Consider the following 24,129-nt stretch of genomic DNA (forward strand, 5'->3'; position numbering starts at 1 on the left):
GAGTGTTGGGCAGGTGTGAGGTCTGAGAGAGTGTTGGGCAGGTGTGTGGTCTGAGAGAGTGTTGGGCAGGTGTGTGGCCTGAGAGAGTGTTGGGCAGGTGTGAGGTCTGAGAGAGTGTTGGGCAGGTGTAAGGTGTGAGAGAGTGTTGGGCAGGCGTGTGTTCCTGAGAGAGTGTTGGGCAGGTGTGTGGCCTGAGAGAGTGTTGGGCAGGTGTGAGGTCTGAGAGAGTGTTGGGCAGGTGTGAGGCCTGAGAGAGTGTTGGGCAGGTGTGTGGCTGAAGAGCTGCTTAGCCTGAGAGAGTGTTGGGCAGGTGTGTGGTCTGAGAGAGTGTTGGGCAGGTGTGTGGCCTGAGAGAGTGTTGGGCAGGTGTGTGGCCTGAGAGAGTGTTGGGCAGGTGTGTGGTCTGAGAGAGTGTTGGGCAGGTGTGTGGCTGAAGAGCTGCTTTGCCTGAGAGAGTGCTGCAGATGATCTGCTTGCTGGTATTTTAAAAAGTCATCAGTATTTATGCCGAAAACCTCCCATCTCTGCTTTTATGGCCACTGTCACAAACCTTCTCTCAGCTTCTCGCTGCATCAAATAAATTTTGCCGAGTCTTTTTTTCTCTCTCAAGGATTAATGACTTGAAAGGTCATTCCAGGATTTTTGGGGCTCAGAGACTGTTGTTTATGAGTCAGAAGAACTCTTCTTATAGCTCCTGGAACATTCCATAATTTTTTTAATTACAGTAATTTATGTATTTATAGTCAGATTTATCGTTATCATCATTATACCATTCATCTACTGCTTTTTATTTGTGAGTTGGATGGGGGTGGGGGTAGTGCGGCTGGGACAAGCAGTGTGGAGCAGTGATCAGAGCAGCAGTGTGGAGCTGTGATCAGAGCAGCAGAGTGGAGCAGTGATCAGAGCAGCAGTGATCAGAGCAACAGTGTGGAGCAGTGATCAGAGCAGCAGTGTGGAGCAGTGATCAGAGCAGCAGTGTGGAGCAGTGATCAGAGCAGCAGTGTGGAGCAGTGATCAGAGCAGCAGTGTGGAGCAGTGATCAGAGCAGCAGTGTGGAGCAGTGATCAGAGCAACAGTGTGGAGCAGTGATCAGAGCAGCGGTGTGGAGCAGTGTTCAGAGCAGCGGTGTGGAGCAGTGATCAGAGCAGCAGTGTGGAGCAGCGATCAGAGCAACAATGTGGAGCAGTGATCAGAGCAACAGTGTTGAGCAGTGATCAGAGCAACAATGTGGAGCAGTGGTCAGAGCAGCAAGGGTCAGAGCAGCAGTGTGGAGCAGTGATCAGAACAGCAGTGTGGTGCAGTGGTCAGAGCAGCAGTGTGGAGCAGTGGTCAGAGCAGCAGTGTGGAGCAGTGGTCAGAGCAGCAGTGTGGAGCAGTGATCAGAGCAGCAGTGTGGTGCAGGGATCAGAGCAGCAGTATGGAGCAGTGGTCAGAGCAGCTGTGTGGTGCAGTGGTCAGAGCAGCAGTGTGGAGCAGTGGTCAGTGCAGCTGTATGGAGCAGGGATCAGAGCAGCAGTGTGGAGCAGTGGTCAGAGCAGCAGTGTGGAGCAGTGGTCAGAGCAGCTGTGTGGTGCAGTGGTCAGAGCAGCAGTGTGGAGCAGTGGTCAGAGCAGCAGTGTGGTGCAGGGATCAGAGCAGCAGTATGGAGCAGTAAAGCAGGATTTTCAGACTGTAAGCCATACTAAAGCAGCGTTTAGCTGTAGATTATTAGTGCCTGTAATCAGTGCTTATTGAATGCGCTCCTGCAGCAGCTGCTGGTTGCTGTGGCTGTTTGGTTCAGCAGCATTCATGCTGGGAGAACAGCCACTGGGAGTCTCTCAGGATCCTGCCTGTCTTTCTGCTCACCCCCCCTCCCCCCTTAGGAATGCCTTTTACTCTCTCCAACACCAACACCGCAATCCTGAGCACGCACACACACACACACACGCACGCACGCACACACACACACATACACATACACACACATACATACACGCACACACACACACTCTCTCTCTCTCTCTCTCCCTCTCTCACACACACACACACACACTCAGATTATGTGTATTTGCTGTGTATTTTTGAGCATATCTGCAGAATCATAATGGAGGGCAGCTGAGCTGCAGCGGGGGCTTCCAGTGCTCTGCAAGCTGCCAGATGGGTTTTAAAAAGTCATTTTTAACATTTATGGAACTGACCTTCTTTACTATCTCACACTCTTTCTTACTGAAGTCATCAGGAAAGACTCAAGAGAGCCAAAAAAATGCCTCATCCACCATGGATTTTTGTCTTTGTGAATGTGTGTGTATGAGTCAGATTCCTTACTCCTTATTTCCTAGAGAGCAGCTGCTGTGTGATAACAGAGTCCAGAGAGCAGCTGCTGTGTGATAACAGAGACCAGAGAGCAGCTGCTGTGTGATAACAGAGGCCAGAGAGCAGCTGCTGTGTGATAACAGAGTCCAGAGAGCAGCTGCTGTGTGTCATAACAGACCAGAGAGCAGCTGCTGTGTGATAACAGAGTCCAGAGAGCAGCTGCTGTGTGATAACAGAGTCCAGAGAGCAGCTGCTGTGTGTCATAACAAACCAGAGAGCAGCTGCTGTGTGATAACAGAGTCCAGAGAGCAGCTGCTGTGTGATAACAGAGTCCAGAGAGCAGCTGCTGTGTGATAACAGAGTCCAGAGAGCAGCTGCTGTGTGTGATAACAGACCAGAGAGCAGCTGCTGTGTGATAACAGAGTCCAGAGAGCAGCTGCTGTGTGATAACAGAGTCCAGAGAGCAGCTGCTGTGTGATAACAGAGTCCAGAGAGCAGCTGCTGTGTGATAACAGAGACCAGAGAGCAGCTGCTGTGTGATAACAGAGGCCAGAGAGCAGCTGCTGTGTGTGATAACAGACCAGAGAGCAGCTGCTGTGTGATAACAGACCAGAGAGCAGCTGCTATGTGATAACAAACCAGAGAGCAGCTGCTTTGTGATAACAGAGACCAGAGAGCAGCTGCTGTGTGATAACAGAGACCAGAGAGCAGCTGCTGTGTGATAACAGACCAGAGAGCAGCTGCTGTGTGATAACAGACCAGAGAGAAGCTGCTGTGTGATAACAGAGACCAGAGAGCAGCTGCTGTGTGTGATAACAGACCACAGAGCAGCTGCTGTGTGATAACAGAGTCCAGAGAGCAGCGTCTTTGTGATAACAGAGACCAGAGAGCAGCTGCTGTGTGTGATAACAGACCAGAGAGCAGCTGCTGTGTGTGATAACAGACCAGAGAGCAGCTGCTATGTGATAACAGACCAGAGAGCAGCTGCTGTGTGATAAGACCAGAGAGCAGCTGCTGTGTGATAAGACCAGAGAGCAGCTGCTGTGTGATAACAGAGTCCAGAGAGCAGCGTCTGTGTGATAAGACCAGAGAGCAGCTGCTGTGTGATAACAGAGACCTCCGTCTGTTCATACAGCAGCAGCTCATTAAAAGCTTGTTGGAGTGACTCATTAATTGATTGCAGAGATAAAGAAGAAGATGAAGGACGCTGACACAACCCTGTTTGTGTGGGGGTTCCACCCCGCCCAGGATAAAGCCTATTCACCCCTCCTCCTCCCAGCATTTCTACAGCTCTTCAGCCTCATTCCTGGAAACTACACAGGGGTCAGAGGTCAGCCAGCCTGCCTCTCACCTATCGCCGCTGTCCTCTCTGATAATTGGGGCATTTGGAAGGAAAGGGAGTTTTCTTTCTGTTGATGAGGCGCAAGGCTTTGCTGTCCTGCGGCAGGGTTCATTGTAACTGGATGGGCTGGAGGCTCCGGAACCAGGCCAGCTCATACTGGGTCTCTGCAGAGAGGACCAGCGCTTTACCTGGACACCTGAGAACCCTGGTTTATAGCACAGCATTACAGGTGAAACCTGTCCAAGTCAGAACAGGAGGGATCCTACAGGACAATATAGGTACTGCAGGAATTATCCAGCATTATCTTTTCTCATTATTAAAGACCTGCATGGTGGCTGCAGTTCTGCATTATTAAAGAGCTGCATGGGGCTGCAGTTCTGCATTATTAAAGAGCTGCATGGGGCCTGCAGTTCTGCTTTATTATACAGCTGCATGAGGCCTGCAGTTCTGCATTATTATACAGCTGCATGGGGCCTGCAGTTCTGCATTATTATACAGCTACATGGGGCCTGCAGTTCTGCATTATTATACAGCTGCATGGGGCCTGCAGTTCTGCATTATTATACAGCTGCATGGGAGCTGCAGTTCTGCTACATTCCAGCATGTAACCCTGACTGGGTTCAATGCAATTTACAAAAGGGGACCAGTCACGATCAGTAACATGTGCTTTTTTGTGACTCAGATACACAAAATGAATTAACTGTACCATTCAATATGCCAAAACAAACAGAGAAAGTTTGGAAAACAGTGAAGTATTCAAATGTAGACAAGCTGCTACACAGTGGTTTGGCTTGCTTTAGCTTCAGTGTACCCTTAGTTATAAGCTGGTGCACCCAGCCCATGCAAACAGCACCCATTCACATGAATCACTGAAGAGTCACAGATATGTATGAGAGAGGGCCTTTCACTGTGCCCAAACCAGCCCAAACTGGCATAAACTGGCCCAAACCAGCCCAAACTGGCATAAACTGGCCCAAACCAGCCCAAACTGGCATAAACTGGCCCAAACCAGCCAATTCGAAATGGTAGCACAAAAGTATATATTAGAGCAATGTTAGAGGAGAGACAGAATCCTGAAGAGGCTTTGTAGGAAGTAAAATGAGATGGTGGAGTGCCCAGATCCTGACAGCTTTAAACAGCATCATCTGGTTATAGCGCCCCCAGTGGTATGGAAGAAAAATTACAGCGCCCCTGTCCCTGAGACAGAGAGAAAGGGAGGCTGTTTGTGTGTACTAATGCCAGACCTCCTTCTGAGGAGTGAATGAACAAAGATGGCAGTTAGACCTGCTGAAGGGTGTGTGCTGCTGAGGGGTGGCCCAGGGAACACAGGCCCCCCCCCACCCCTCACCCCCCCACCTTGAGTGTAATGGGGGCGTAAACAGGAAGAAACGGGTGACGATGGAAGGATTGCAGCACAGTGAGAGAAAAGGAAAAAATGAGGAAAGGTGGGTGTGTCAGGGAGGAGTGCCCGGGGTGGGGGTTGGGGTTGGGGGTGGGGCGGGGGTTTGGGGGGGGGGGGGGCTGTGCGTGGGATGATTAGGAGCTCCCCATGCTGATGCCCTTTCTGTGCACAATAGAAAGTTGTGTTTCTACACGACACACCCGCCCCAAACAGGGCCACCATTAATGACATCATCGCTCTGTTTTTAAATGGCATTTTAAAGCTGTTATTTATTCTGCTGTGCATTTGGCCACATCAGTATCATTATACGAGTTATTTTGAACCTGTGTGTGCGTGAGTGTGTGTGTGTGTGTGTGTGTGTGTGTGTGTGTGTGTGTGTGTGTGTGTGTGTCTGTGTGTGTGCGTGTGTGTGTGTGTGCGTGTGTGTGTGTGTGTGTGTGTCAGTGTGTGTGGGTGTATATGTGTGTTAATGTGTGTGCAAATGTATGCGAGTATGTACAAATGTGTGCAAATGTGTGTATGTGAATGTGCGTACAAGTATGTGTGCGAGTATATGTACGAGTATGTGTGTTTACGCATGTGTGTGAGTGTGTGTGCATGTGTGTATGTATGAATGTGTGTGTATCTGCATGTGAGTGAGTGGGTGTGTGGGTTGTGTGAATGTGTGAGCAATTGTGTGTGTGAGTGTGTGTGTGTACTGTGTGTGCCAGTGTATGTGAGTTTGTGTGCACGTGTGTGTACATGTTTGTGTGTGTGTATCGAGTGTGTGCCATGTGAGCCTGTGTGCGTGAGTGTGCATGCAAGTGTGCGTGTGAGAATGTGTGCAAATGTGTCTGTGCGAATTGTGCGTACAAGTATGTGTGTGAGTATATGTAGGAGTGTGTATATACGCATGTGTGTGAGTGTGTGTGTGTGTGTATGTGGGTGTATGTGTGTGTGCGTGTGTGTGTGAGTGTGAGTGCAAGTGTGCATGTGAGAATGTGTGCAAATGTGTGCTTGCGAATTGTGCGTACAAGTATGTGAGTGAGTATATGTAGGAGTGTGTATATATGCATGTGTGTGAGTGTGAGTGTGAGTGCATGTGTGTATATATGCATGTGTGTGAGTGTGAGTGCGTGTGTTGCGTGCGTGTGTGTGTGTGTGTGTGTGCGTGTGTTGCGTGCGTGTGTGTGAGTGTGAGTGCAAGTGTGCGCGGAATTGTTCATTTCACCCAATCGGCCAGCAGGGCTCGCTGGTGTGCAAGGAGCCCGAGCCCCGCCCACAGGCAACAGCTGAGCCAATCACGGGCCGCCTTGCAAGTCGGCGCTTGTGCGGTCCGGATTTGGTGCGAAACCGGGGGCCCATCCCTGTACTGGAACAGCGTTTTAAGAGGACGAGAGCCCCCCAAAAACAATATACTGCAGAATAAAAGCTTTAAATAGAGAAGCGGTACACTAAATGCCCCCCACCCCCATCCCCACCCTCCCCTCCCCCTTAAACAGCCCGTTCTGCAGAATAACAGCCCCAGCTGGGGGGGGAGTAGACGTGTTATGGTTTCACTGCAGCCACATCCCCTCACACAGCGGTATCTGCAGCAGCCAGGCCGGGCAGCTTGCCTCTTCACTGAAAATAAAAACCTTTTTCTGTTCTGGGTCCTGAAAGAGAGGGAGAAACAAAAACAAATTCATGGAAGCTTTTTTCCGCTAATGTCCCATATCCAACATCACTGGTGGAACCAGAGTGAGTTTTTCTTCTGCAGTGCACACACACAGATTTAAGCATGAGGTGTGGCATTACAGTCAGGAAACAGACTATTTACCCTGAATTACCTCAGTAAATACCCAGCTGTCTCAGGAGGTCGTTCTCCGGGTCTTCAGTGGTTGGAGTTATTTTCAGCTGGGATCCTCCTGGATCCAGTTAACCCAGTCTGATGTCCTCAGTCTGATTAATTAGATTCATCTGATTGCCGTTTACAGTAGGATGACAACAGAATCTCTTCATCCCTTCCACTGTTCCTCCCTCTCTCTCATCCTTCTCTTCCCATCCCACTCTCTTGCTCTCCCCCCTCTCTTTTTTTTCTTACACTCCTTCTCCCACCCTCTCCAACACAGTGGGTGTGCCTCATATATATGTAGGGAAGGACCAGAGCCTGTTCCTCTCTCTCCACACACACACACACACACACACACACACACACCTAATGGAGAGAGCGCAGAGGGAGGAGAGACAGAGAGAGAGAGAGAGGGGGGGAGGAGAGAGAGAGAGAGCGCGCAGAGAGGAGAGAGAGAGAGAGAGAGAGAGAGGGAGGAGAGAGAGAGAGAGAGAGAGAGGGAGGAGAGACAGAGAGAGACAGAGAGAGAGAGAGAGAGAGAGAGAGAGAGAGGGAGGAGAGACAGAGAGAGACAGAGAGAGACAGAGAGAGAGAGAGAGCGCAGAGACAGAGAGAGAGAGAGAGAGAGAGAGAGAGGGAGGAGAGAGAGAGAGAGGTTTCCTGCTGCACTCTTCCTTTGCACACGCAGTGTAAATATAATCTGATTCTCTCGTGGGTCGTCAGGCTCTCCCACCAGCCTGTTTGTGGGCACATGCGGGTGTGAAGTTTGTATCGAGCAACGCTGACAGCACAGATTAAATTCCTCCTCACACACAAAGGTAAGAACATATACTTTTTTAAATGTTACATGTATCACGTTTCATTGTGCTTTGGCGTCTCCATTCCTTTATGGTTTATTCATAAATGTTACATAACTTTGTTACTCTCTTTTTTTAAATGACACTGTTTTTAGCCAGCGAGAAAAATCAAAAAAACTAAAGGAGGAGAGAGAAAGTTGGAGCAGTTGCTGTTCTCTGGCTTGCGCTGTGGTTTATTATAACATTATGAAGACAAAGTGCTTTTGCTGCTGCTGCTGCAGTTTATCTTATATTCATCCTGCTTTTCTTTCCTTTCTCTCAACACCATGTAGTGTCTCCCAGTTAATATCTCTCCATCCCTCTCCCTGTTCATCTCTTTCCTCTCTCTATCCTTTCCTATTCCTCTCTATCTCTTTTTTCCCCTCTTTCTCCAACTCTCTACATCCTGCTCTCCATTCATATCCCTCTCTTCCTCTCCCTCTTCATCTATGTTCTCCTTCTCTCTGGCTCTCAAGTTCAGGTGCAAAATCAACTTGTGGCTGTGTGTGTGTGTGTGTGTGTGTGTGTGTGTGCCCGTTTTCCTTCCTGGCCATTACTGTGCAATCAGATACTGTGCACATTTCTCTGGTATTCGTGGCTACAGTGGATTTCTGGAATTTGCGTGTGATTGTCGAGTTAATGTTGCTGAGGAATGCATGCACACAAAAACACAAAAGTATGCGAGTGTACATGCCCGTGCATTTACATGCATTTTCTGTGGATATGTGTACTTGTATGTTTGCGTGCAAATGCATATTGAAGTGCATGTTCTGTGCATACATGTGTGCTCTGCAGCAATGTATCGTAGCTTGATTAGTTTTACTGGGAAAATGATGCGACATCATTGGGCAGTAGGTATGAGAATGACATCACACTGGAGACAGTATGTGACATCACTGAATCCTCCGATCTCTCTGTTTTACCCCCTCCGACCCCTCAGTATGGTTTACATGCCTGTGCTGCTGTGGTTCAGGATCTTTAGCATCTGAGTCTCAGTGTTCACATCAAGCGAGGCGGGTATTGTCCTCCATTTCCAAAATTTAAACATGACTGTCCTTCGTGAGGGTTGCCACTCTGCCCCACCGCCTCGACCCCTGAAGAGGGTAGGTGTGCAGGTGTATCACTGAGTGTGTGGCTCTAAACGTGTGTGACTGAGTTTGTTGATCATAGCACATTTGATCCAAAGGCCACTGTGAAATAAATGCTAAACAACGACCACATATAAATGTTAAAATAAATGAAATAAATGCAAAACAAGCTGAGGTCACAAGCTTACATGAGGGGCCTCAGTCACATCCGGAGAGGGCCGGTGTGGGTGCAGGCTTTTGTTCTAACCAAGCAGTTACTCGCCTGATTCTACTAATCGATCACTGTACTCTTTACTAAGGACCTTGATGAATAAAGTCAAGTGTGGTACTGTTCGTTATAGGCACACTATGCAGGTTTTAATAGCCTGTGTTTACAATCAATGAAGTCTAGAGGTAATGTTACTCACAGGTCCAACAGAACACAAGCCATCTTCACATCGCTTTTCATCCCCTTGGCAAACTTATGCTGACCTCAATGAGGAAAAGCAATTTTAAGGTGAACTTTATGTTGGATGAGCCCTGTCTGCTTGTCTTTTTGGTTCGCTGTATCTGGGCCATTGCAGTGGCTAGCCCCACGGTCTGGTATCTGTTAAGGCTCTGTTCCAGTGTGTGGATGGGCCCCATGGTCTGGTATCTGTTAAGGCTCTGTTCCAGTGTGTGGATGGGCCCCATGGTCTGGTATCTGTTAAGGCTCTGCTCCAGTGTGTGGATGTGCCCCACGGTCTGGTATCTGTTAAGGCTCTGTTCCAGTGCGTGGATGGGTCCCATGGTCTGGTATCTGTTAAGACTCTGTTCCAGTGTGTGGATGTGCCCCATGGTCTGGTGTCTGTTAAGGCTCTGTTGCAGTGTGTGGATGGGCCCCATGGTCTGGTATCTGTTAAGACTCTGTTCCAGTGTGTGGATGTGCCCCATGGTCTGGTGTCTGTTAAGGCTCTGTTCCAGTGTGTGGATGGGCCCCATGGTCTGGTATCTGTTAAGGCTCTGTTCCAGTGTGTGGATGGGCCCCATGGTCTGGTATCTGTTAAGGCTCTGTTCCAGTGTGTGGATGGGCCCCATGGTCTGGTGTCTGTTAAGGCTCTGTTCCAGTGTGTGGATGGGCCCCATGGCCTGGTATCTGTTAAGGCTCTGTTCCAGTGTGTGGATGGGCTCCATGGTCTGGTATCTGTTAAGGCTCTGTTCCAGTGTGTGGATGGGCTCCATGGTCTGGTATCTGTTAAGGTTCTGTTCCAGTGTGTGGATGTGCCCCATGGTCTGGTACCTGTTAAGGCTCTGTTCCAGTGTGTGGATGGGCTCCATGGTCTGGTGTCTGTTAAGGCTCTGTTCCAGTGTGTGGATGTTCCCCATGGCCTGGTATCTGTAAGGGACTGTGCAGTCTCTATTTCATCTCAAATGTGTATTTTTTTAGAATCTTGCAGTCTCCTTCCCCTTTATTAAACAAAAGGACGGGAAGGAGAGTGGCAGTAATGGACATGATCAGCCAGAAGGAGGCGATGTTGTGTTTGTTTCCACTCCCCCGCTCAGGTCATGGGCGTAGAGGAGAGAAGGGGGGTATGGGGGGTGGAGTATTTTTGCCTGTTTTTAAAAAGTTTTTGGTAATGTGCATTGGCTTTGTGTGAGAGACAGAGGAAGAGATGACCACATTTGACAGAAGCTGCAGCCTTGATTCATATTTAATATTTCTGTTATGTTTGTCTGGGAATGTGTTTTGGGCTCTGGTCCCGAAAGCAGAGAATGAACTGAGCACTGGAACACATGGCAACCATCAGGAGCGCAATTCAAGCCAATCAGATTTAACAGCCCAAATCACTGTGTTGTGCTAGCCCCTGTGTCCAGATGACATCACAAGATGGCGGAGAATGTTGTCTTTCCCCATATTTCTCATTCCTCTCAGTCCTCTACTTCAAATAATCACATCCATCTTTGTGGAAGTGGTCTGGCTGCTGTATGTGGGTGTGTGTGTGTGTGTGTGTGTGCGTGTGTGTGTGTGTGTGTGTTGTGTTTGTGTGTGTGGGTTTATGGGTGCATATGTGTGTGTGTGTGTGCGTGCGAATGTGTGTGTGTGAGTGTGTGTGTGTGCGTGTGTGCGCGTATGTGTGAGTGTGTGTGTGTGTGTTGTGTTTGTGTGTGTGGGTTTATGGGTGCATGTGTGTGTGCGTGCGAATGTGTGTGTGTGAGTGTGTGTGTGTGTGTGTGTGTACGTGCGTGTGTGTGTGTGTGTGCAGTTATGGTTATGCAGTGAAAAAGAGCTCATACCCTCCCCTTCAGATTTGGGGCCCTGACTCCCCTCTCTCTCCAAATTTGAGGCCTTGACTCTCTTTCTCTCTCTAGATTTGGGGCCCTGACTCTCCTCTCTCTCCAGGTTTGGGGCCCTGACTCTCCTTTCTCTCCAGGTTTGGGGCCCTGACTCTCCTCTCTCTCCAGGTTTGGGGCCCTGACTCCCCTCTCTCTCTAGATTTGAGGCCCTGACTCTCTTTCTCTCTCCAGGTTTGGGGCCTTGTATCTGCTGTAGAGAGAGCCATGTTGCTGGTGCCCGTGTGTGTGGTGCTGATGTCCCTGGAGGGTGCCCTGGGAGGGGGGTACCCCTCTATAGCCCAGCCCCTGCCCCAGGTGCAGTACATGCAGCCCATGATGAAGGGCCCCCACGGGCCCCCGTTCAGAGAGGGGAAGGGCCAGCACCTGGGTGAGCCCCCAATTTACCCTTTTACATTCCACTGCACCTGGATTCTCTGTTCACAGGCACAAAAACCTCCCACATTAAACATTACAGGCTGCTTTGCAGGTGGCCAGGAGGCGTACTTCACATTTGCATTTTTGCATTTTGTTGTCGATCATTGACAAAGTTTTTTTTGTTTGTTTGTTTATTTGTTTCGTTTATTCAGTATATTTTCAGAGGAATATTCTAAAGCTGGGAAAGTTCAGTACCTTGCTCTTCAAATTAAGTACTCTGGGCACTAGCTACTGCAGCAATCAACAGGATTTGCAAGTTCCATTTTTCTAAATCTCTTCAAGCCAATCAGATCACTTGATTTTTGGATCTGACACATTACTCCTTTATGGTGTGGAGAACATGAAGTAACTTTTTAGGTACAGAGTTAAAACCAACACGCTCGCTCACATCCCCCACCTGGAAATAATACTTACCTGGCTGTGGAAATGTTCAAAACAAGTCTCAAAGTCACCCAGGTGTGAGTCCAGTGACAGGTCGTCCATTTTCCACTCAAAGTCAATTCTGAAGCATGTATTTATTTATTCTTAGTGAGAGGAGACCGCAGGTATACAGGCCAGTGTCTAGCGGAGTAAACTGGTCTGTATTTATGTAACTTGGATTCATTGTAGTCAAATCCTATGATGCAGCTGTAAATCCAGTCATTCCTTGGCTCGCTGCTGGTGCAACCTGGTGGTGTAAATGCAGAACTGCACCTACAGAAAGAATGGAGAAAGTACTGTAACATGAAGGCAGAATTTACAGGTGCATAGCACAAGACTAATTCATTTCAGATCTGTACTAAGTATGCATTTGAAACTAGCAGTGCTTTTAGATTCCCTCTGGTACAATGTTAATTGTGGAAAGAGCCCATACATATCCCCACTTGCAGTTTAATGTGCTGGCCACAAGTGGGTGCCCTTTGTCCTGTTCAGGTCTTTCACAAAGGTTTCACACAAGCGGCCAAAACCAGACTTCGTTTTTGAAGCTCATTTCCTGGTGTTGTAGTTCCTGGTTGCTCACTAGCGCCACTACGGATGGCTCCAGTATAGGTGTTTTCATATCCGGTTTCCATGTAAGTCTACGGTACAAATGCGATCAAAATACAAAGTCAATAATTTTTTCTCACAAGAACAAATAGTCATAATAGGTGTATTTTATTGGTCTTATGACTGTCCATGGGTCGATTTCATGATTTATTGCGTCATTTGGGCACAGTGCCAATATTTGTTCTGGACCAATGAGGTACAGCTTGCGTCACTTCCGGATTACTGCGGAGGACTGAGCTATAGTAGGGGCTACAGTCTATGGTCACTGGGGTGGGCGGTGGCGTCTCTTGGCCTTGACATTGCGGCGCCGGCTACGGTCCGCCTGTGCTAAGTCTGAAAATGCAAGCATCCCATTTCGTGGTGATTTAATTATGGCGTGTGCTATTTACAGCTGCACTAGACGACCATAAAATAATCCTCCTCTTAAGTTTTTCGGTAGCCGAGTCATTTTTACTATTTCCTTTAGCCTACTTAACCAAATAATTAGTTGGCAGAAAGCGTAATCAGCTTGCTATATTTGGTAGTCCAGTAGTAGCCTATGCTAAAACAGTTCGCAACTTCGGCTACCAAGCCATTTGACTAGCTAGCTAACCTTAACCGGCAAACATTCAATCTGTCAGACGTGTTTGGCGGCTTGTCAGTCGTGTACATTCCGTAAATGTCTACCTGGGCCATGCTTCAAGCATGTGACAAAGCTACTATAATCCCGATTTTGGGATAAACACTTTTTCAGTTTCACGAAGCGAATTAAGAGTCTCAAGGTTCATTTGCTGAAATCACACACACAGAATTTAACGAAATTAACCATCTTGGCATTTAGAAAGGAATGTTTTTAGCATTTAAGAGACCGACAAGCTAGGCATTTAAGACAGTGGTTCTCAGAATCGGTTCTGGGGGCTCCTTGCGTATATTGGCTTTTCTCCACATTGGTTTTGATGATTTACAAGAAAAAAACGATAGCCTAATAATAATTAGAAATTCAACGTAGGCTACATTATTTTTGTCTTCATGCACCAGGTGGAAAACTTGCTGTACAAAGTGCGTTGTCATATTTACACGCCTGCAGATCAGTTATTAAAATACTTGGTAGATTTGTTAATAACCGCTGACAGTGTTAATTTTTATTCGGTAGAAAGTGATTTGCGAACGATCGGTCAGCTAGCGTCACCCAGTAAGTGAACACCACAAACGGCGATGGAGTAGCTAGTAGTAGCAGTTACTGGCTCATTAACTGACTGGCGAAAACCTACGACGATAACTTGCTCGGTTAACAGCAGATCTACCAGACAGTTATACGAAAATTAGCCTAGTCAAATCACCAGTAGCCTACACATCTCCGATTGATTGACCATCAGTGTAGTCAATGTTCTTCCCCTGTGGTTCATATTGCTAATGCGTGAGCTAACCACGGATAGCCTACCTAGCTCACTGGCAAGCTGATATGCTAGTTAAGCATATTCGTTTTGCTGAGAAACATGAATTGAAGATAACTGAACATAGCCTAATTGTATTTTTAATGTCATACATATAACGTGATTACATGACAGTACAGTCACGGATGGAAATTAAACTCCGTAAACATCTGATAATATATTTTAAAACATAACGGCAGACAGTCAGCTAGCCTCGTTCAGGTTGATGGGCTTTTCCGCACCGGACTGTCAATCAAATTGTAAAAATCACAGAGCGGCTTTTAAACTCTGTGGTTTTGGCTCCAACTCCAAAATGGCCGCGCCCGCCATTGAGCTTCAAAACGTATTTTCGGAGACCCACGGAGAGTCAATGGGTGACGTCACAGTAGCTTTGTCCATATTTTTTACAGTCTCTGGTTTCACAACTGCAAAACAGCAGTCAATCTGCCTGTATGTATAAGTACAGGTGTAACAATACATTCATCCAGTTCAATATATCAGTTCAAAAGACTAATAATCTGATCCAATCAATAAAACAAGCAAAAATTTATTTTAATTATTATGAATCACAGTAAAATGCTTATTTAAATGTCCATCGCCTTATGGTGGTTTGCTCTCTAGCAACGCTGCAAAGATCACTGTATGCGTTTCTAACTCATCGTCATTGTCACTCAAGGTAGTGCAATTTTTCCTTCTGTTAAACGTGATTTCCACAGGTTTTTGCATCCTCAACATCATTTTGGTTGTATGTGTATGTTGTAACAGGATTGTGTTAGCTGGATCATATAAATGAATCATTTCATACTATAACAAATCGTTTTGGATCATTTCATAGAAAAATTTGTAATATTGCCAATATTGAATATATTTGCCTAAAGAATCTAAATCTTATCCTATTGTGGTGAAGCCTGAAGTGTAAACCCCTAGTAATAAAGCCTTTTTTTAACTGTCTTTACATTGTACCAAATGTGCAGAAAGAACAGACTCACCCACTTGCAAACTCTCCCATTCACATACTCAATCACGTTCATGCACACACGCACACACACACACACACACACACACGGATCATGTCCATAAATATGATTTACGATTCGCTGCCCAGATTAGGAGCTGCTTCATACATGCAAATGATCTCACCCAAACATGCAAATTACCAACAGCTCCTGTCATAAATCTCACTTGACAAAGTACTGGTGCAAGGGTGTGTTTTCATAAAGAGAGCATTAAGTAGGAGGTAATATTTCTGGCCTTATTCGAAGGTAAAAAAAAAAAGAAGACAATGTCGCCCCCTTGTGGGCTTCTTGGTAGCAGCAGGGTCTATTTTGCCTTCCTGATTATAGAACCTTTCAGGTACCAGTCCGGGGATTCTCTTCCTGTTTCTTTTTTCCTATTAACAGTCACTCATATCATTCTGTTAGTAGTGACCCAGTCTGTGGTCAGACTGTAACAGAGTGAATGATAAAGGAAATGGGTAGGGAAACGCACTGCAAACCAACCAGTAACTCCAGTCCCTATCTATCTATCCAAATCTAACAGAAGGCTGGCTAGTCTTTGAGGGGTACAGGGTATGGGGCAGCTTTGAATGCTGAGCTTTGGACAGTTAGTTGGTAGTCTGAGACCAAAGGTCTAAATAGCGTTCCCCAACAGAGAGTTAAAACTCCACCCAGAGCACCTTCAAAAAAAAAATAAAGGAAAAATAACAAAGCAAAATAACAAAGCTGCGTCCCGATGGAAGGATTTGTAGTTCAGCTGGGAACACACGATGGAAGGATTTGTAGTCCAGACCGGAGCACGGTACAGCGAGCAGAGGGCAACACGAGAGTTGAGGTTGAGCGAAATCCAATCAGCAAAAGAAGGCAGAGGGGTTAAGGCAAGAATCAGAGTCGAAGGAAACGAGTCGGTGGACATATAGGAGATCTAATCAGCAAACAAACCAGAAGGGCTCGACGGGAATCAGAATCAAAGAGAAACAGGGTCAAATAGGCAAAGTGAACTGAAGCAGCCACTATGCACAACACACCAAGCACGAGTCTGAAGAGCTACTCTTCACTGGTAAGAGGATAATGACGGCTTTTTCAAACAGAGCAACCAGAGACAAAAGATGGATAATCAGATCACAAAACACACGCCACAGAGACAAAACTCACGGCAGGGGTGGCAACACACATTTACACATATTTACACATTTTTAAGAAATGCACTAGCTTCTGAAGGCTTGTCATGAAAATTATTTATTGAGCGTCATGGAAGCAGAGCCCATAGTCGGGGTAAAATGATGATTTCACGAATGGTGATGTCTTTTACTCTATGTCCCCACTCTCTCTCTCTCTCTATTAGATGGTCCTCCCATGATGTCCCCTGGGGAGGCTGGCCCTCCGGGCAAGCCGGGCCCCAGGGGCCCACCGGGGCCACCAGGAGTTCCGGGAAAACCAGGGCTCGGAATACCGGGAGTAAGCGGAGAGCTGGGGCCCCCTGGGCCTCCTGGGATTTCCGGGATTGGGAAGCCGGGGTTGCCAGGGCTACCGGGGAAACCGGGCCCGAAGGGCGTGACTGGCGAGCAGGGTGAGGCCGGGGGGCAGGGTGAACCGGGCCCCAGGGGCCTCCCAGGACACCCCGGCCTGCCAGGGCCCGTGGGCCTGCCGCTGAACGGGAAACAGGGGTTTCCAGGCGGCCAGGGGCCCCCAGGGGCCCGAGGGGAGCCAGGGCAGAAAGGAAGCCCGGGTACCCCAGGAGAGCCCGGCCTGCGGGGGGAGAACGGGAACGGCGGTCCGGGTCTGCCGGGGCCCCGAGGGAACTCCGGCCCCCTGGGTCCTGTCGGGGCCCCCGGCGAGCCGGGCACAGGCAAACCAGGGGCTCCTGGGGTGCCGGGAGCGATTGGCCCCAAAGGGGACCGAGGAGCGCCAGGAGAGCAGGGCCAGCCTGGGGATCCGGGGCTTGCTGGCCAGCCGGGCCCTGTGGGGCCCGAGGGGAAGGGGAGACCCGGGTCAAAGGGCCCTCCAGGGCAGCCCGGACCCAGCGGCCCCAAAGGAGAGGCTGGAATCAGGGGGGTTCCCGGGTCACCCGGCGCCCCGGGCTACGGCAGGCCCGGGCCGGTCGGGCCGAATGGGGACCGGGGCCTAGCAGGCAGCCCAGGAGCCCCTGGAGGTATGGGTGAGCCTGGGAAGGTTGGAGAGCCTGGAGACAGGGGACCCAACGGGCAGCCTGGCCCCCAGGGGCCCCAGGGCCCTGTAGGGCTCCCAGGGAAGCCTGGTGTTCCTGGTGCGAAGGGAGAAGTGGGCCCCTCGGGGCTGACAGGCCTGCCGGGGTTCAATGGGGACCAGGGGCCTGTTGGGCTGTCTGGGACCCCAGGGACCCCAGGGGAGAGAGGCGTGGTGGGACCCAGCGGGGCCTCAGGAAAACCGGGGCCCAGAGGGGAGCACGGACATATCGGCCTGCCTGGCAACCCGGGTTTGACTGGGGCCTCGGGGGCCAAAGGGGAGCCGGGGTCATCCGGGGCCCCTGGGCCGCGGGGGCAGTCTGGAATCCCCGGCCTTCAGGGGCCGATGGGGCCCGTCGGACCACACGGCATTCCAGGTCCAAGGGGGGAGCCCGGCGTTCCGGGGCCGCCTGGGGCCGGCAGGAAAGGCGATCAGGGAATGTTGGGGCCACAGGGGCCCACAGGGAAATCAGGACCCAACGGACCAAATGGGCCTCCGGGCCCCCCCGGGCCCCCCGGACCCCCGGGTCCCACAGGTGTGCTGTTCAACGGCGAGACGCAGGTGTCGGGGCTGCAGGAGACGGACGTGGGCGGGGGCCCCGTCCCGGACGGGCGGGAGGACCGGCCGCAGTACGGAAACGGCGCGTTCTCCGCCGCCGCGATGCCGGCGTTCACCGCCATCCTGACCACGCCCTTCCCGCCCTCCGGCGCGCCCGTAAAGTTCGACCGGACCCTGCACAACAGCCTGAAGGCCTACGACTCCGCCACCGGCATCTTCACCTGCCCCCTCGCCGGCGTGTACTACTTCTCCTACCACGTGCACGTGAAGGGCGGCGGCCTCTGGGTGGCGCTGTACCGGAACAACGTGCCCGCCACCTACACCTACGACGAGTACAAGAAGGGCCACATGGACCAGGCGTCGGGCGGGGCGGTGCTGCAGCTGCAGGAGCAGGACCAGGTCTGGGTCCAGATGCCCTCTGACCAGGCCAACGGGCTCTACTCCACCGAGTACATCCACTCCTCCTTCTCCGGCCTCCTGCTCTGTCCCACCCCCACGGGCCTCCTGCCACACAGGACATAGAGCAGCCCCCACCGCCCACCGCCCAAACCCCCCAAAGCAGAAAACACAGAATGTCTGCTGCACTGAAGGAAAAAGCACTCTCTGCGTAAATGACCAGGAATCCTCTATCAAACCCCCCTAACAGCGCAGGGCTCCCCCTTCAGGAGGGGTCTAGAACTGAAACGCAACCCTAACGACTGCCATCTCCTCTGGTGCTTTAAACTGTCTAATGAACTCATTGGCCTTCCAGGTCATTATGCTACATACGGCCCAATACCAAAAAAATGCATCCTCCTTTCCTCCACTACCACCTCGTTTCCTCCGTGCCCCAGAAACGCATCTTTGTGTCCTCCGTCCTTCCCTCCCTCCTCCCTCCTTCCCTCCCTCCCTCCCTCCTCCCTCCAGTGTCCTAATATCGGAGGAGATGAGGGAAGTGCACAGAACTGTTTTGGCGAAGCAGCTTCAGACTCGTCTCATCCCCTCCTTTCCTCCACATACTTCCGGCTTGGAGAGGAGTGGTAGTGGGGGAGTGGAGGACAGGAGGGGAGGAGAGGAGTGGTATTGGGGGAGTGGAAGAAAGGAGGAGAGGAGTGGTATTGGGTGAGTGGAGGGCAGGAGGGGAGGAGTGAAGAGTAATGGGACACACCCCATGCCTGTAGACATTTTTAAAGCACGTTACTCTGGTGTCTGTTACCATCCGCCATGACGTGAGTACGTAGGTGTGCGTCATTGTTGTCATGGGGATAATGTCACTGATGCATGTAAGCTTACAAAAGCCATAACAACTTCACTGTGACAAGGCAAAAACACATTAGTGCTGACGTGAACATCCTTGGATGATGTCAGACAAAATATACAGCTAACAGTAAAGATATCATAGATATCAGTAAAATATGACAAGTTCATATATAACATATCAGTAAAATATAATAATATTTAAAACCTCCAGCCGACAGACTGAAAATTGTTAATTCCGAAGTGTTATTGTGACAGTGTTAATGTTGCAATGTTAGAGTTGCAGTGTTAATGCTTCCATGCTAGTGTTGCAGTGTTAATGCTGCAGTGTTAATGCAGTTGAGCATGTACTGCAGCTGCTGCAAGGTCACTTTCAGGGTCCAGAGAGCAGAGCAGCAGGTTAAACGCACACCTTCTCAGTGGAGCTTTCAGTTATAGAGATAATTCACTGATCTGCCATAGCAGCACTGATCTGCTCACAAACAGATCCAGCTCAGTATAGGGCTCTCTCTCTTACACTCTCTCTCTCTCACACACACACACACACACACTCACATACACACATACACACACACACTCACACACACGCGTACACACGCACACACACTCACACACACACACACACACTCACACAGGCGTACACACGCACACACACACACACTCACACACATTCACATGCGCACACGTACACACACTCACACACACACACACACACACACACACACACACACTCACATACACACACATACACACACACACACGCGTACACACGCACACACACTCACACACACACACACACACACACACACACACACATTCACACGCGTACACGTACACACACTCACACACACACATACACACACATACACACACCACACTCACATACACTCACACACACGCGTACACGCCTACACACACTCACACACACACACATACACACACACACGCGTACACACGTACACACACTCACACACACACACACACTCACATAAACATACATACACACACCACCCTCACATACACTCACACACGTGTACACGCGTACACACACTCACACACACACACACACACACTCATACACACTGGATCAGTGAGTGTGTGTATCACGCTGGTCCAGTGTGTGTGCGTGTGCATCACACTGGATCAGTGTGTATGTGTATCACACTGGATCAGTGAGTGTGTCAGTGAGTGCGTGTGAGTGTATGTATCACACTGGATCAATGAGTGTGTCAGTGAGTGTGTATATCATCTCTGGATCAGTGTGTGTGACAGTGAGTGTGTGTATCGTGCTGGATCAGTGTGTGTGTCAGTGAGTGTGTGTATCGTGCTGGATCAGTGTGTGTGTCAGTGTGTGTGTGTATCACACTGGATCCGTGAGTGTCAGTTTCATGCTCAGGCCCATTCCCTCCGTCTCCCCAGCCAGGCGATTAATCGCTTCCTGTAAGGGCAGACTCAGTCACATGACCTGGAGCGCTGTCTGGGCTCAGTGAAGCGCCTCTGCTGCGCGGGATGGCGGCGGTGGGTCAGCCGCGCGTCCGCACGCTGATCGCCGGACCGGAGAAGATCGATGCCAGGCAGGCTTCACTTCTGAGAGGGCCACGACGGGCTCAGGCATGGGCGGGGGCGGGGGGTGGGCCGGCGGGGGGGTCTGAGAGACAGCTCTGGAGAGGGACGGCGTTCGGGCGGGGCGGGGGCGGGGGCGGGTCGGCGGGGGGGTCTGAGAGAGAGCTCTGGAGAGGGGCGGCGTTCGGGCGAGGCGGGGGGGTTGGATGGGGGTGGGGCCGTATGAATTAAGGGTGCCAGAGAGGGGAAGAGCCGCAGAACCAGCTCTAGTCCGCTGACTCTGGCTCAGAGACGCTCTGACTCACGAAAGCGCGCTCCGCGACGTTCACTAGAGCGTCACTACCTCACACCCGACTGACTCACGCAGACTCACCGAACTCAAGTCACGCAGACTCACACACCTGAAACACAAGTCACGCAGAGTCACACAGACTCCCACACCCGCAAAACCTGCAGAGTCACACAGACTCACACACCCGCAAAATGCACAGAGTCACACAGACTCACACACCCACGAAACACACAGACTCACGCAGACTCACGCAGACTCACGCAGACTCACACCACGCGCAGATAGCATCCAGACTCACGCAGACTCACGCAGACTCACGCACACTCACACTAGGGCACCACACACACCCGTGAAACACGCAGAGTCACACAGAGAGTCTGAGAGTAAATACTGAGCATTTTCAGTGCACACCATCCAGCCTCAGTCCAGCCCCACTGTACCGGCCCCTTCTCACACAAAGCGTGAGACAGATAGATTCGCACGAGTGCTGGCAGTGATGTGTGGAGGGTGGTGTGGCAGGTGAAAGAGAGTTTCGGTTTGAAGCTGTGTGCAGCGATCTGTCTTCTGTGGAGCCACCTAACTCCACTCTGGCTCTTTGAGAGAGAATTTCTGTAAAACTGGTGTTCTGAGGGAGAATTTCAGTGAACAGGTGCTTTGAGAAACAATTTCAGTAAAACTCTGGTTTTAAGAGAGAACTTTATGATTGCTTCAGTAACACTCTGGTGCTTTTTAAAGAGTTTCAGTTACACCCTGGTGCTTTCAGAGTGTTCAACCATGACCTCTTTGTTAATGTTCTGCATGGAAGAATGCTCTCTTTTTGTTGTATATTTGTTTAAGGGAAATTTTGGTTTGAAAATGAAAAGTATCAAGTTAACGATTTTAGGGTTTCGTTTTTAATTTGTAACCGATTTGTTCATTTTAAGATCCTTTATTAACTTTACAGAAACGTGGATTCGTGGAACAACACCTGCTAACGCACGGGGGAGGGGCTGTGGTGTGCAGAGCGCCCTATTGCCACCTGTACAGGAAAGGCTGAGTATGCACCTGTGCAGAAACAGACAGAGAAAAACAGCCTTGAACAAAACGCAACGCCCGGTGGATCATAAAGATCTCCTGGCAGCCGTTTCACACTCTTGCATATTTCTGAATTTTTACATTTTTGTTTTTATGCTTTTTTTCTTTGAGTCTTGTTCATCAGCTCAGAAAACGAGCGATGTTTCACAGATTAATTTCTCTTACATCGCCCTGGCACTTGTGCCCTTCTTAGAGTTCAGTCAGACGCGGAACCTTGCGTTTCCAGAGCATTCTTATGCCATGAAGTGCCTCATATTAAACTGGGGAGTGGAATATTTTCCATTTTAATGCTGGCCCTATAATGCTATGCGCTCACACTAATTATTCCATCGCACAAATATTCAGATTTTTTTGGTCGCATGTTATGGTTGAAGATAGCACTGCTGTATTATTATTATTTGTATTATTATTATTATTATTATTATTATTATTATTAATAATAGTCTGAACTCCGCGTGCGCCCCCCCCCCCCCCCTCGAGGAGCAGCTTAACGCACAGCTCCCCGTTTCCCATGATTCTCTGAATGGGGCGGCGGATGTAAAGCAGGCCGAGGGTTTGCCTCCCTGCAGGTCTTTCTTCCCGCTTTCTGTGGGAGTTCTGTGCTTCTCTTCGTCTCCTGAACGGTGTCACGCAGCACCACATCTCCGTGCTCCTATCTTAGGCTCCTCTTTGAGCTGAACCCCGCCTGGCAGCGTTTTAAAAGAAACAGGCATGGATATGTAGGGTGGCACTTCACTACTTCAATAAAAAACAAAAAATTAAATAAAAAAATCTCAATTCAATTCAATTCACAAGACCCATTTCTTTCATTATTAAAATAAAGTTGCCATTGTGGCTTGCAAATGCAGTGAAGGTTTATGTGGGTTGTAAATGCAGTGAAGGTTTATGTGGTTTGTAAATGCAGTGAAGGTTTATGCATTTTGTAAAAGATCTGTGAATTCCTGCTGACCCCTGAGGGCTGAATCAATGTTTATGTAATGTGCTTGAAGACTGCAGTGGGCAGTGCTCTTGGCCATGGCTCTAAAGAACTGTAAAATTGTTACTGTCGTGTTTTTTTTTTCTGTTGTAGTCTGCCAAACTATAGAGTTTGTTTATTGTGTGCTTGTGTTTTTATATACTAAACCTACAAAACTTGACTGTATTAATTCCAAATGAATAATAATAAAATATTATGGCATTTATGGTAAATTATATTCTTGCTATCACCATACTCATCATCATCATCATCATCATTATCATTTATTTTCTTTAGTGCTAAAAATAATAGGAATTAGGGAAAATATATTCACTTCTACCCCAGACAGTGGCAGTTGTATTGACAATATTGAGCTGTCTCCTAGACAGACATAAGACCTTGAACTCTTTACTCCCATACCTCAGAGTAAACTAGTCAAATTAGCTTCCTCTTCAAAATCATTCAACTGCCTTCTAGACTCCATTCCCAGTAAGCTACTGAAGGCGCTATTGCCTGTTCTTGGCAAAAAGATTCTGGATGTGATAAATTGCTCATTGTTATCAGCCTGTGTCCCTTCATCCTTTAAGATGGCAGAAATCAAGTGAGGGGCTCGGACTCACCTGTCTGACTACAGACCTATTTCAAAAGTCCCATTTTTACCAAAGGTCCTTGAAGCCTGCGATAAACATCAACAGCAAATATATCAATGTCAATATCAATATCAATACAGACAATTTCAAAGCAGACCTCCATATTCAATATCAAAGCAGACCTCCATATTCTCCTCCGCAGGCTTGAAAAATCAGCTGGTCTCACAGGAAAAGCTCATTTGTGGTTTAAATGCAATCTCTCTCTGGTAGATATCGGTTTGTGAGGGTAAACAATGAGTTTCTGACTACTCAGGGGAAAGCTTTGGAGTACAATCCGTTCGGAGGGATCCGTTCTGGGTCCTTTGTTCCTCTCTCAGGACATGCTTCCCCTTGGGGACGTTATAAACAGACATGGTGTTGACTGTGCAGAGGACATGCAGATTAATATATTGGTTAAACTACACTTTTGAAAAGCACACACGAAGCCGAAGAGTTAACCGTGTACACTTCAAACCTAAATACTTCTGCTTTCTATGCTCTATGCAGTGCAAGACTTCACATCTATCATATCTCAAGTATTTTAAATAGCTACGTATTTATTTAGTTGCTTAAGTAATTTAAAAAATTAAAATAAAATAAAAACATAGGCCAGTGCCACTACAGATATGTAGCTAAGTAACGGTTATGACACTTCCATAAAGATGTATATTGATTACCATAAGAATT

The 24,129-nt window shown here is 48.9% G+C and overlaps 1 protein-coding gene across 1 annotated transcript; it reads left to right on the forward strand.

Moving 5' to 3' along the window:
* Window positions 1-7,455: 7,455 nt before the first annotated feature.
* On the forward strand, window positions 7,456-19,485 carry LOC135238467 (collagen alpha-2(VIII) chain-like). The gene is made up of 3 exons (XM_064306386.1): window positions 7,456-7,664; window positions 11,255-11,450; window positions 16,276-19,485. The coding sequence occupies exons 2-3, from the start codon at window positions 11,288-11,290 to the stop codon at window positions 18,213-18,215; spliced, it is 2,103 nt and encodes a 700-aa protein (XP_064162456.1). The 5' UTR covers window positions 7,456-7,664; window positions 11,255-11,287; the 3' UTR covers window positions 18,216-19,485.
* The last annotated feature ends 4,644 nt before the right edge of the window (window positions 19,486-24,129 follow it).

Source organism: Anguilla rostrata, chromosome 1 (genome assembly GCF_018555375.3).
Source record: "Anguilla rostrata isolate EN2019 chromosome 1, ASM1855537v3, whole genome shotgun sequence".
Classification (NCBI taxonomy): Eukaryota; Metazoa; Chordata; class Actinopteri; order Anguilliformes; family Anguillidae; genus Anguilla; species Anguilla rostrata.

Bases quoted from the DNA above. Each gene is read 5' to 3' on its own strand.
- LOC135238467 (XM_064306386.1), top strand. From the start codon at position 11,288: ATGTTGCTGGTGCCCGTGTGTGTGGTGCTGATGTCCCTGGAGGGTGCC. The intron at 11,451-16,275 runs GTGAGCCCCCAA...TCTCTCTATTAG, and splicing joins GGGGAAGGGCCAGCACCTGG to ATGGTCCTCCCATGATGTCC.